The sequence below is a fragment of the Hippopotamus amphibius genome, chromosome 2, assembly GCF_030028045.1.
Source record: "Hippopotamus amphibius kiboko isolate mHipAmp2 chromosome 2, mHipAmp2.hap2, whole genome shotgun sequence".
In the NCBI taxonomy this organism is placed as follows: domain Eukaryota; kingdom Metazoa; phylum Chordata; class Mammalia; order Artiodactyla; family Hippopotamidae; genus Hippopotamus; species Hippopotamus amphibius.
In genome coordinates this window covers 43425759-43438914 of record NC_080187.1, presented here as the reverse complement: position 1 = coordinate 43438914, position 13156 = coordinate 43425759, and the positions used below count along the sequence as shown (strand labels likewise).

Here is a 13156-nt window from a genome sequence, read left to right as displayed (position 1 = left end):
GGGAAAATGGTCATTCTTACTAGTGACCAAATCAGTGCAAATGTTTTAATTATGTACCATATTCTGCCTACTAATTTATTGATAATCTTATAATAATACTCATGATGTTGCAAATTGTATACAATCATCTCAGAATATGTTTAAGGTAATCAAGAGCTATAAAATTTTTCATATCCTCCAACTTAGAAGTAAAATTTCTATTCATCTATTCTAACAAAAGGGTGTGAGTGTGCATGTGTTTAAAAAAAAATGCTATCTATGTCAAGAACTTCATCACAGCGTTATTTTGAAAATGGAAACACTGGGAGACCTAAATGCCAGAAAGAAAGAAAAAAAAAGAATAAGCAAGTAAATTAATATATAACCTCTAACAGAATATTATACAGCAATTCCAAATATTAATATGAACTTCATTTCATGTAGCCACACAGAAAATGTTAAATTTTACAGTATGAGTACATCCATGAAAGAAACATAAAAATAAAACAGACTAGAAAGGAATAGACAAAAAACAAAAATCATGTTTCTTAGATCGGTACATTCTAGATAAACTTATGAATAAATTTTAAAACATTTTTTCATATTTTGTCTAAAAAACTGCAATATTCATAAAATTTCAAAATCACTGAAAAACAAAACAAAAAATAATATTAACATAGAATGGGCTGTCATTTCAAAGGCCGTGAAAATAATATAATGTATTTCTTAACAATGTAAAAAAATTCTTAAGTGGAAGAAAATAAACACTTCTTGACTCAAACTTTGACTGTCTATTCAGTGCAATAGTTCATATCTCATTATTAAACTTTTTAAACTATTTTAGAAAGCAAGCATACCATCAGAGGAAACATATCTCAAGTGCTCTTGTTTATTTCATTCCAAAAAGAGAATAAAAAACAATATAAATTCAGGCAGTTGCATACTGCTTAAAGATACATAATATAAAGAAAGAATATTTTTAATAGAAAAAGATAAATCATTGTGTGACCTTGAGATTCAGTACAAGGGATGCACAACGCATTAATTAATTCTGGGAAGGATACACTGCAATTTCAGTAGCAATTCACAGATAGACCCTAGGGATTTAGAAAAACTCTAGACAAGAATCCCTGTTCCCATAATAAGCATGGTCTGGAGTGGAAAGCCCTACAGAAAAATGTGTTTCTCAAAGGACATATCTGGTGCCTTTGGTGAAAACATACTTGGAGTCAAGATTTCCCTAAAGAAATATTAATGAATTCTTATGACTTCCTCCATTAAAATGCAATCCTTTGTCAAGAATTGTATGGATGGGGAAAAACAAATTATTTTTCTGAAACTGATCAAACAACACACAGGTATCTTCTCCCACCAGAAGATGGAAAACTTATGGGACTCCTCATTATATGAGTTGATATATGCCCCCAATTTTTTAGTCATTTCTAATGTGCTTCAGATAACATCTTAGATGGTGACCCAACAAGAGATACCAAGATGTTCAGAAGACATCCCATTCATTAGTCCTTGAACACATCAAAGCCCTTCCATCTCCAGAATCCACGTCTGGTCCAAGCTTGGCTCCAAGAGGAGCCAGTACTATGGTAATTCATCAGTTCTTAACCCACCAGGAAGTGATTGGTAATAAAAATAGAGGCTGATTTCAAGTACCTTTTGCTTCAGCACTCATTAGCTCTCCTCTCAAATAATTCAAAATTATTCAAATTATTCAAAATATATTTGCCTACATTTTGGATCAAGAAATCCTCTTAATTCTATCATCGACAAATGAAGCCCATTTTGAACGCTGGTCGTAAATAGGCTTTAGGGACCTTGAATAATCTACTCCCTGGACTTGGATGTGATACCCCAGAATGTGAGCAGCTCCTAAGAGAACACAACCAACACAAAGGTGCCTTTCTCAGCTAAAAACTGCAAATGACTTCTATATTACATGGCTCCACCTGAGCAAGAATCCACTTGGCAAGAATATCTCACGACGCAATTTATCTACCTACTGCCTCCAGCAACTGAAAAGGCACTCTACGGTAGGAGAAGCAAGCCACGTAAAAGCAGATTTCCTGGGCAAGAACATCCTAATAACCCATCACCAGATTAGCAGAGTTCTCAATACAGTTATAGGTGCATTTCTATCACCTTAAACAGCTAACATGAAAAAACAAACAAACAAACAACAACAAAAACCACTTGGAGGAGCCTAGTTGTAAATTTTCTTTTTAATGTGTGAATGGTTTTTCTCAGGACACAGCTTGACTTGAGCTCTGTGCTTTAGGCTATCTAACCACCTCTGGGAGCAAAAGGATTCGAAGAGTGCATGCAACAAAATGCCTCCCATACAACCCAGACTTCTACACATGTTCATCTCCCAACCAGGACCTGGGAGAGGAAGGGCACAGTAGATGTGACAATGACGAAGAACCCGGTAGGGCAGTGGAGCTGACAAGAGGAAGCAGCACTGGCCGGGCTCTTCCTGATCAATGCAGCCAAGTCAACGCACAGCACAGGGCACCTCTCCTCTGCTATCCTTCCTTCCCTCCTGAGCTCAGGGAACACGTGGCTGCACCACCCCTACGAGCAGCAACACCCTCTGCCCTGCAAGCCCCTCAAGATGACCCAGCACTCTCCCTCACCTACAACTGTTCTCCTTTTGCCCTGCACCTGTCCAACTCCAAGTCTGAAATCAAGGTAAGCAAGCCTGGAGCTGATAAGATAACGGAAGGCCACGGGCCAGGAAGAAAGTAGGGTCAAGGAATGCCAAACGCTTGCCTGGCACTTCCAGTGGAACTGGGCTCCTGTAACGATGTTTCTCCAGAGCTAGGGTGAGAGTCTAGCTGTTCTTCCTTTGGCCATAGAGCTGTCCTCCTTTCTCCAGAACGCAGACAGGGACATAGGAAGTAGCCTTCGTAAAGCTCCTCTGATCATGGTCATAACCACTAAGGGCAGTTCAGAGGCCACAGCATTTATATGTATATATGATGAATATTTTTTAAAACAAAAAAGTATGAAATCTCCTTACTTCATGTTATGAATGTGTCCACCCTTATCTGTTCTTCTGGTTTCAGTTAAAGCCCCAAGGCAAAAAACGGGCACAGACATGGGAGAAGAAATGGACACAAGTGGTCCATCCAAGGGTTAATTCCAAATCTTTCCTGAAAGGCTATGGAAAGGGGATGGACTGGCTCCAAATACAAAGCAGCCCCGCAAAGTACTCCACCAAGGTGTGTGAGGCACTCCCAGTGCCCAGGCTCAAAGAGCCAACCCGCTCTCACTGAAAAGGGCAGAAATGCACTTGGGCAGAGGAGATTCTTTGCAAGCAAATGAAAAGCACTGCTTAAAGGCCAATGAAGATGAAAGAGGAGGAGGAGTGAGTCAAAGGTAGCTGCCTAAGGGAGTCTAAGAAAACACATCCAGGCCTGAGCAGGGCAGCTCAGGAACACTGCGCCTCTCAGGCTCCAGCTCCGTGTCTCCTAGGATGTGGCCCTTCCTGCAGGAAGCAAGAGACCCGTGCTGATATGACAGGAGGCTTTTGATACCGCTCCCTGCGAAGGCAGTGAAACTATCAGCAGCGTGCCAGGCGGCATGCGGAGCAGCTCCGGGCAGCCTTGCTGACGCCTCCTCACAGCTCTTGCCCAGAACTCTCCGAGCTGCCTGCCTGCGGGGGAAAGAGAGGAGAGTGAGGGTGGCCAGCAGGAGCCCACCAGGCCTGGCCCTGCCTCCCAAGGGGGCACAACACTCCTGGAGAGGCTGAGGCTCAGGCCCCTTGGCCAGCGGTGAGTTTGTTTGGAAACTGGCCAAGATGTCAAAGCTGCAGAGGGGAAGCGGATAAAGTTTCAAAGTTCAAACAGCCCTTAGATTTGGTCCAATCTCTTCATTCTATTTGGGTTTCTATAGAAATAGTAAAGGAACAAAGGAACAAAAACACCCTAGGGTTAGTTCCGGGAGGTAGGGCAGGAGTACCCGACTGCCCTTCAGTTACAGGCTTTACAAAAGATACTCATAGCTACACCAACATGCAGAGCCATAAGAGTATTTCATCGTTTGGTTGAATAAACTCACACAGCCAGTGTGCCATTGTTTTTCCATGATTTACCGGTTTTCAAAAATGTATCACAAGAGTTAGAGAGAAAAGAGAGTTAATCTCTTAACAAGTACCCTGGCATTCTTTTAAGGGCAAACCAGGAACAAGAATTAAAGTCATCCTATATTATTAGAACAAGTCACAGGAAATGGGTCAGCTCTTTAGGACAAGAGGAAAATTGCATTTGCCATCTGTAGAAAGAACCTGTAATATAATGAAGGAGCTCTGAAAAGTTTAGGTGCTAAATATCAATTCACGTGGCAAGAAAATATCACTGCATCTTTACCTTAAAAAATAAACAAACCAAAAAACCTACTTAGACTGACTGGGCATAAAGAAAGCAAAGGCTGCTGCTAATGTCACTCTGCCTGACTATCTGGGATAGAAACACAATTAGAAAGAGATGTTTTAAAGCTCTCAAGTAAGTGAGGTGAGGACATTCAAATCATCAAATGCGGAAGATGCACTATTACCCAACACAGGCCCACAGCACCTTCTCCCCTTCTAGCACACGCACTGCATCCTATTTTGAAACCCAGTGGCCTGTGATAGATTATCCAGCATGCGCTCACTAGCTTTCTGCTGGTAACTGTGCACCAATCTCAAGTCCCTGCCCTCTGGAAAAGGAAGGAGAATTTTACATTTTCTTTGATAACAATGTATTTTGTTTTGCAGACCCCAGTGTTGCTACAGAAAGTTAATCACCTCCTAAAAGCACATTTGCAAGTGTCCTTCTTTTAATGCATTAAAGCACCCAGCTTCCCCTCTCACCAGCTCACAGCCACATGATGTTTGAAAGAAGCAACAACTTGGAACTTCCCTAAATCTTAAAGAAATGCACACATCAGACAGAGAATCTAAAGAACCCCTCCTAGCATTTGGTTAAGGAAGCTGTGATGAGAGAATAAATGGGTGGGTGCAATTCTACAGAAGGGTCTTTATGGAGTGGGGGGCGATGAGAGAGGGGCCTGCAGCAAAAAGCTGGAAGACTGAACAATGGGTGGATGAGACACTGGAGCGTTTCCCTCTAGAAACAACTGGTCAGCTGCAGTCACCAGGAAATACATGGAAAATGCCACCAATCACCCCACCACCTCTTCACCAAATGGAAATGTAAAAATCAAACAAAAAAAAATGAAAAAAGATGAAAAAAGTTTTTAAAACATAAAAAAGCAAAAGAAAAAATTCTATGTCAATTTTTTTACTAAGTGATGGTGATAAAAAAAAAGGGGGGGGGGTCAAATTCTGGAAAGAGGCAGTTAATTCATGATTTCAGTTCTCCAAAGGGAAAAAGACATGAGGCTATCTCTCAGAAATACACAAGTATGCTTCTAAACATCACTATTCACACTTCCTGCAATAGAGCCAAAAAGTCTCACTCTAGCTCTTTTTCTTTAATTTGTGGATCAATTATTGTTCCCTCTGAGGTTTCAGAAATATAATGGCATTAACATTCCGGTTCCCCACCACACCACAATCCATGACACACCTCCTTGAAACAACTATTTTGTTTCCAAAGCAGTGAAATTGCTCACAATCCAAGATTAATCCTGTAATAAGGGTGTGTAGAATTTTCAAATTTGAAAGGACTTGTGTAACAGTTTTCCATTCAAACTGCTGGATAAACTGCTATTGGCTTTTCAACCCAAAACAATTATGAGAATGTTCAATTGAATCATCCTCCTGAGACAATGAATGAGAAGCAGGCATGGAGACAAAGACCACTTTGCCTTTAAAACAGAATTTTTTTTTTACTGTGCCCCAAGTGGCCCGCAAAACAACCAAGAGGTGCGGTAAATGGAGAACAAATCAATGATACCCATTAGAAGGAAGCAAGATGTTTAAAGTCACTCCCTCCAATTGCTCCACTTTCTTCTGGGAACCCATCTGCCCACCCTGCCCCCATCCTCCTACACCCACAAGTCCCCAGTTGCTGAGTCCCCGGTTATCACAGAATGATTATAAACTGAGCAAGACAAGGTACTTTGCTGAGCTACAAAGAAACAAGGGCCACCATCTGCCCTCATGCAGCTTCCACTTTAGTTAGAAACATAGGGCAAGTGGTCATTAACAGTTTCTCATAGTTAAAGGCAAAAAAATGACATGCTTGCTCCAAGGAAATAATATATATCACTCAGGAGTTCAAATTCTCAAGACCATCTGCTTTCCCCAGTTGTGTAATCCCTGGAAAGCTTCTAGAATGGCCTTCAGATTATTTTGTCTTTTTTGTAGTATTAAGAGCCAAAAGAAAAGCCAAAGCCAGGAAGGATAACATTCAGAAGGACTTGTCAGGCCGAGGGCGTCACTGTAAAACAACAAGAACTGCGAAAAGTGCTTGTAGTCTTTCCTGCTGGCAAATAAGAAACAGGGAGTGTCTCAAAACAGTACCTTATTTTACACATAGTAGGTGCTTAATATTTGTTCGTTTGACCAGCATTCTATATACAATTGTTCTTTCTTATGGTACGTCTGGTAAAAAAAATTTAGAGGAAAGGTTTGTTTTCCAAAAACTGGCAAGTGTTTGCTGAATACATGAATCTGAAATATCTTGATAACTTTATTTTTAAATAACACTAATTTTGTTCTTAAAATTTAAACATGAGGCTCTTCAAATGTTCTGCACTAATTTCAGAAACTATGGTTAGGTATAAAGGTCAGCCCCTGAACTTTTTAGCAAATCCACTCTTTGGTTCTCAGCGTTGCAATATGGACGTTGATTTTGTTTGTAATAAAGTCCAGATTCACGACCACCTAGGATTTATGAACTCATTTATGACAGCATGTTTAGGTCCATTTTTTCCTTTTTACTACATGTTAGATGAGAAACCAGACAGATTTTTTACATATCAGTAACATAACAAATCACAGGTGATTGTCGAACAACTAACTGCCTATAATTTTATTAGTAACAGCTGTTCACACAAAATAGCGTTTGGGTCTGAGAATAGCTCTTTCTTTAATGTTACTCCATTCCGCAGAACAAGAGAAAACATTCACTGTTTACTGTAGTCAGTTATTGCCACAGATTTAATTACCAACAATCACACATTTTACCTTCTATTGCTATTTCACACTTCCCTAGGATTAATTCTGCAGAGATCTTAACATTACTTAAAGCCATTATAAAAGTTTCCTTTTGAAAAAAAAAAAAAAAGTCACTGCCCTCCCTCTTCAACCAGAACATTAGACTTTAAATTTGTTGCTACAAATACCTGTATTTCCCTCAACCCAAAATAGAGAGTCTGGAGAAAACAGATTCTCTCCACCTTATCAGAAAGAAGCAATCCTAACCTTCTTAAAATGGCTTCTCTCCCAAGATGTACCCTTTGAGCTCCCTATTTTTCCTCCACAACACCCAATCCACACTTCCATTAATACCCAAAGAACTAATAACCTTAAAGAAAAACTAATATGAATGCTGGAATCAAAAATCATCCTTGGCAAATCTTGTTCATTTCCTTTCAAGTATAAGTTTGCCTGGATCATGAAGAAAAATGTGTTCTTTTCTGCTAAGTTTAGCATAGCACGCAGCCTCACAACTGCAAAAGCTGTTTCAGGTCCTTAAAAATTCATCTGTAATAAAAATCATAACTATATTTAATAAGCATCTCTGAAAATTGAACATAAGCCATCTCTTATAAAGTACAGCTGAGTTGTTTGATTTTCTTTTTTTAATGAAAAAGAGGCTATAAAATTTATTTGTAATAAACAAAATGGCTACTAAATTACTCTTCTGGTTCTCCTTCCTAAGCTTACCTAAAAATATTTGAATTGATATATACAGGATAACTTCACTGTTCAGTAGGGTTTTCATTGGTGCCCAAAATTCCCATACGAAGAAACAATACATAAGTACGAGATTGACAGTTACATGGCAGATCTAGAAAATGAATCTACATGGTTCAATGCAAAAATCTTACTCTGAAGGCTTTGTTATATAGTCAGAGCTACAGTTTTGATTTTTATGAGGGATGTTACCACTTCACTCTTCAGATACAAACTATAAGCACTTTGTTTCCAAAAAATAAAAAGAAGAAAGAAAAAAAGAGGAAATACATCCAAACAAATCCTGACTTTAGAAACATATTCAACACTTGGAAGCTAAAAGAGTAGCAAAAATAAAACCGGTTGGTCTTAAAGCAGCCTCATAAACACTGTATTATGGTATTTCCAGGGAGATCCTGTTATTAGAGCTGCTTGCAAGGAAGCTTTCATTCTGCAGTTCAGAGTAGCCATCCTAGACAGCCACTCACCTCTAAGTTAATTCCGGCAATCAACATCTCCATCCTTCTTCCTCCAGTGAACTCTACAGAGGGGCAGTGGGGTGGGTGCTTTCACCCAGACCTGTAGGAAAGAACTCTCCACGCAGTGTAAGTTTGTCAGAGCACTCCCAGCCTTCCAGGTGCCTTCGTGCTCTATAACTGTTTGGTTTTCAGTACAAATGTGTGTCACTCAAATTAAAAAATGTTCTTTCTGCAATCCCTAAAATTTAATCATTGTGGTTCTCCTCATGTAATTCTAGATAAATCATAAAAATCTATTCAGTCACCACCTGCACGCTAGACAACTTAAAAATTCACTCTGTTCAGTGTATCATGGAGAAAAGTATATGCCAAAAAGAGGAGAGGCTTAAACTAGCTTCCATACAAAAAAAAAAGTAATCAAGACACGGTATGGTTTCTTTTTTTTTTCCCTTTAACCTTCCAGATTTTAAGCATGACTGTTATCATTCCCAAATGTACCCTGCACAGAACTGTAATACACTGGTTCAATATGTGATGTAACATCTTACAGTAACACTTCCTATCCTGAAATGCATTTGTATTGAATTGGCTCAAAGAGTTACACATAATTTTTTTAAAAGATTATGATTTTCTCTGCCACAGAATAAAAATATATTTCCCCAGGTCTCTATAATGTCTTCATTGTTTTATGGTCCCAGTTTCTATTAGGTGAGGTTATAAATAAGTTTACTAATTCAGCAGATACTTATTAAGAGCATTCTATGAATTCGAGATTGTGCTAGAAGCTGGGATTTAATAGTGACCAATACAGAATCAGTCCCTACCCTCCTAAGCTTCCCGTCTAGAATAAGAAGAAAATCTCCAATCACATATGTAATTCAGTTAGAAGAGCAAGAACATACATTCATTCATCTAAAACTGGCCTACACTTTGCCTCTTCAATAGGTGGAATCCAATGAACCAAAAAACTTTGCTAAATCTATTTGATGATTAAGATCTGAAGAGTAAAGATTTCAAAAACATGTAAAATAAGAACAGGTTAATGGGGGGAAAATGTGTCTTCAAGGAAATGAAAATTTCAACATGAATATCCTTGACCAGAAGCAGGCATTCAATGCCACTTGTTTTATACAGACTTAAAGACGCATTACATTAGTGTGACATATGTACCACCAAGAGAAATATTTAGTTAATATTCATAAATAGTAATTAAAGGAAACAATGTACCTTACATCTAGGAAATATATAAAAACTTAAAGTTAAAATATTCCCTAGTATATCTATGTAGAATACAAACAGTTTTCTTTGAGGTGTCTAAGAAAATAAGCACTAATATAAATGAATTCAGAAAATGAATAAAGAAAACAAGAATTCAGAATTTAATATGATATTTTATGGTAGTAGGTTCCTGGGTTCATTTTTTAAAAAGAATACACATCAAAGTATATAAGTACTGTAGAATTTGGAACATATCAGCATAATTGCTGGATATGTATAAGGCCGCCCAAATTCTACTGCCATACTTTCATCTAGGCAGGTAACTGCTATTTTCTCTTTCTAATTTCTCCATAACATAAAATTAACTAATTATGTGAACAAATGCAAGGGGCCCCTGCCAAATAAATCCATTTCCATTAAAACGGCATCATGCTTTGAACTAAAATTTACTTCGAAAATAATTTTACACTGAATTTCAACTTCAATATGAGTGATTCCTCAATTTAAATAAAGCAGTTAAAAATACTGGTAAACCTTTTGACAGGCATCATTTATGTGAATGAAGATTCAGTGCACACATCAAAGCAGCACATCAGGCGTTCCTCAAAAGGAACCTGTCCCTAATAGCTTCCCTGGTTTGCATCAACCATCACTTCCCTCCTGGACTCAAAAATCACAAGCACACATACAAATTTACATTTAATATGTGTATACCACTGACTATATAAATAGTGTAAGTACTGCAGTAGTTATGTTACAAAAGTAACATCCTAGAACATGAAGCTGTAGCAAGTCTTACATGACGTCTAGGGACTGCGTTTCTAACGAAAAGTTGTATACCTTTAAATGGCTAATAAATGTAGGTGCTAAATTGATGTCATATTTTTCTACCTCTTCTAATAGGCCATATTTGGGGACTGGGGCAGGGCTGTATTAAACCCTACTCAAAAATTTAATAAGAAGGGGAGAAAAAAAGTTCTCCAGTCTATCATTTCAGCAGTAAAACTGTTTAATGTTTTGCCTCGTAAAATTATCTCCAAGTTCATCTTTTAAAGCACAATATGTTACTTAAATCCACATTATGTAATTAAGCGCCCATCTATGGGCATTTCCCCCAAAGTCCTCCTCCTAGACATTCAAACCTAGGCCCTCAGACAGACAAATCCCCCGAGCTCTAACTCGTAACTCACAGGAACCCAGGGCTGCCACATTTCAGGCAATGGGGTTGGCCTAAGAGACCTCAAATGCCCTATTCACAGCTACACAGAAACAAATAAAGACTGCACACAGGGCAAAAGAAAAAGAAAAACCATTCTTAAATCTCTCTAAAACACATGCTTTTCCCCTTAATCATGCCCTTAAACTCCATACGTTCCTCTTGCCCCCTCTATTTTCTTCTCAACCTCGAGAACCGAGAAAACATTCAACTACACCTTTTCAGCCATTAGAAGTAGCTCAAAAGGAGAATATAAATAAAAAAAATAAAAAGATCTTCCTTTTCCAATTGCAGTTTTCCGTTCCCTGGCTTCACTCCCTAAAGCCCACCCCTTTTAACCAGGGTTTGCCTTCCGTTCTTTATAAACATGTGCACATGTATCTAATCTGGTTTCAAAATGAAGACATTAAAAGCATGGCATGTGAGTTAACCATTTGTAACTATTTGTAATCATTATATTTTGTTCCTCCTTGTAAATGATCCAGTACATGAGCAGTTCCCTCCCAAAGGCAAGTGGTTCCTTGAACCAGAAGATGGAACGCTCAAGACAAGACAGAAAATGCATGCTTCTCAAGTCAGAACTGACAATATTGTTTTCTTCCAGAAATGTCTGAGAAATCTATTTATTACACACGCAAATATTCAGAACACGAGCGCAGACATTTTTCAGGCCTGTTACTGCAAAGCTGTTTGTTCTTCCTACCACCATAGCTCAGAGTTAGGTCGCGCTGGCCTGAACGTTGATTCTGAACATTCTCTCAGAGATAATCATCCATAAGATTCCTAGTTCAGAAACGGCATTTTCTTGCTAGCAATGTTAGGGCAGAATGCTGGGTTATTTTTTAGGGATTAAAGGGAAATTTTTGCTGTTCACTTCCCGTTTTACTTCTAGCCCAGATTCCAAGCATATTAAAACGCGGTCCGTTTTAAACAAAAGGTTTCTATTTGTTTCCATGAGAGTAACTGAGGTTGCACTGGTAACGAATGTGAATTCAGGCCTACATCTGGGTTGCCTCATTAAACAAAAGATACCCATCGCTATCAACAATCACACAGCACAACCCTCCCGTATCCCTCATCTTTATCTGGAAGGAATGGTGGAGAAACACGCCTGTCACCATTAAGAAACTCTTCTGGGTCCCTCCTTTTGGTGGTCTGGTGGCTAGAGGACAGCACTCGTGTGTGACACATCTGGGCTTGCCTCCCCGCCCCCTGAACGCATAAGCCCCCTTTCTTCGGAGAGCCAACCACTCGGATCCCTCATCATCACTCCTCGGAGAATTCAGTCGCGAGTCTGCCCACCGTTCCACCATTCGCTCCCGACCCCAGAAAGCACCGATAATGGATGCACAGAGGCCACCCCACCGAACGCCATCCCCCAACGTGCCCTGGCTCCGCTCGCCACCCTCGGGCCACACACACACACACACACACACACACACACACACACACACACAGCTCCCCACTCCACCATCCCACGGGGCGCCGCGGCCACGACACTGGAAGTTCAACCCCCCCTGCCCACCTTCCCACCCTCGCGCCTCTCCCCAGAGCAATTTGCCATTTAGCAGAAGCACAGCAGACAAGCGCGCGCCCCGAGTGCACAGCCCTCAGGGATCCCGAAAGGCACACGCCGAGGCCCTCCCCGGACACCGCAGCCCGGACCCCTCCGTGCGCGCGCGTGTGTCTGTGTACGCGCACGCGCGCCCGAGCGGGTGCGGGGAGTGGGCAGTGGCCGGGAACGCGCCCGAGGCCGGGGCCGCGGTCCCGGGGGGCTGGGGGTGGTGGGCGGGGGCCGCCGAGGGCCGGCGGGAGAGCCGGCCGCGGCCGGCCCCGGCTGCACTCACCGAGCAGCAGCAGCTTGAGCTCCCGGCGGGCGTCCCGCTTGTCCCTGCGGAGCTGCCGCTCAATCTCGTCGTTGATCCGCCGGGCTTCCTTAGCCTCCTCGCTCAGGCAGCACGCCATGATGGACTCCAGAGTCATTCTTCCAAAGTGCCTCCGCTGCAGCCCCGCCGGCACCCCCTGCTCACACGCGCGCACACACACACCCTCCCGCCCTCGCTCCCCCGAGGCAGCGGTGGCCGCCGAGCCCCCGCCGCCCGGGCGCGCGTCCGGGACGAGCTCGGGGAACCGCCGCGGGGGCCGCGGCCACGGGGTGGGCCGGGGGTGCGGCGGGAGCCGGCGGCTCGGGCAGCCGGGAGGAGCGAGGCGGGCGCGGGAGGCGGCCGCGGGCGCTGGCTCGGGGGGCGCGCTGGGGAAGGCCGCCGCGCCCGGCCTCGCTCAGACGCCCGCGCCTCCTGCCCCGGGAACGGGCGGCCCGCCTCGCCCCCCGCGCCGCCGCCGCCGCCGCCGCCGCCGAGGCTCCCCTAAGCCGTGCGCCCGGCGGCGAGAGCACATCCACCG

At 42.0% G+C, this 13156-nt stretch overlaps 1 protein-coding gene across 1 annotated transcript in view; it reads right to left on the bottom strand.

Moving 5' to 3' along the window:
* LOC130844974 (guanine nucleotide-binding protein G(q) subunit alpha) overlaps nucleotides 1-12944 on the bottom strand; it is a 280960-nt gene extending 268016 nt beyond the window's left edge. Inside the window, exon 1 of the mRNA XM_057721434.1 lies at nucleotides 12601-12944. Within this exon, the coding sequence (XP_057577417.1) occupies nucleotides 12601-12736 (136 nt within the window). The 5' untranslated portion in view covers nucleotides 12737-12944. The remainder of the gene's footprint in view (nucleotides 1-12600) is intronic.
* Nucleotides 12945-13156: the final 212 nt, after the last annotated feature.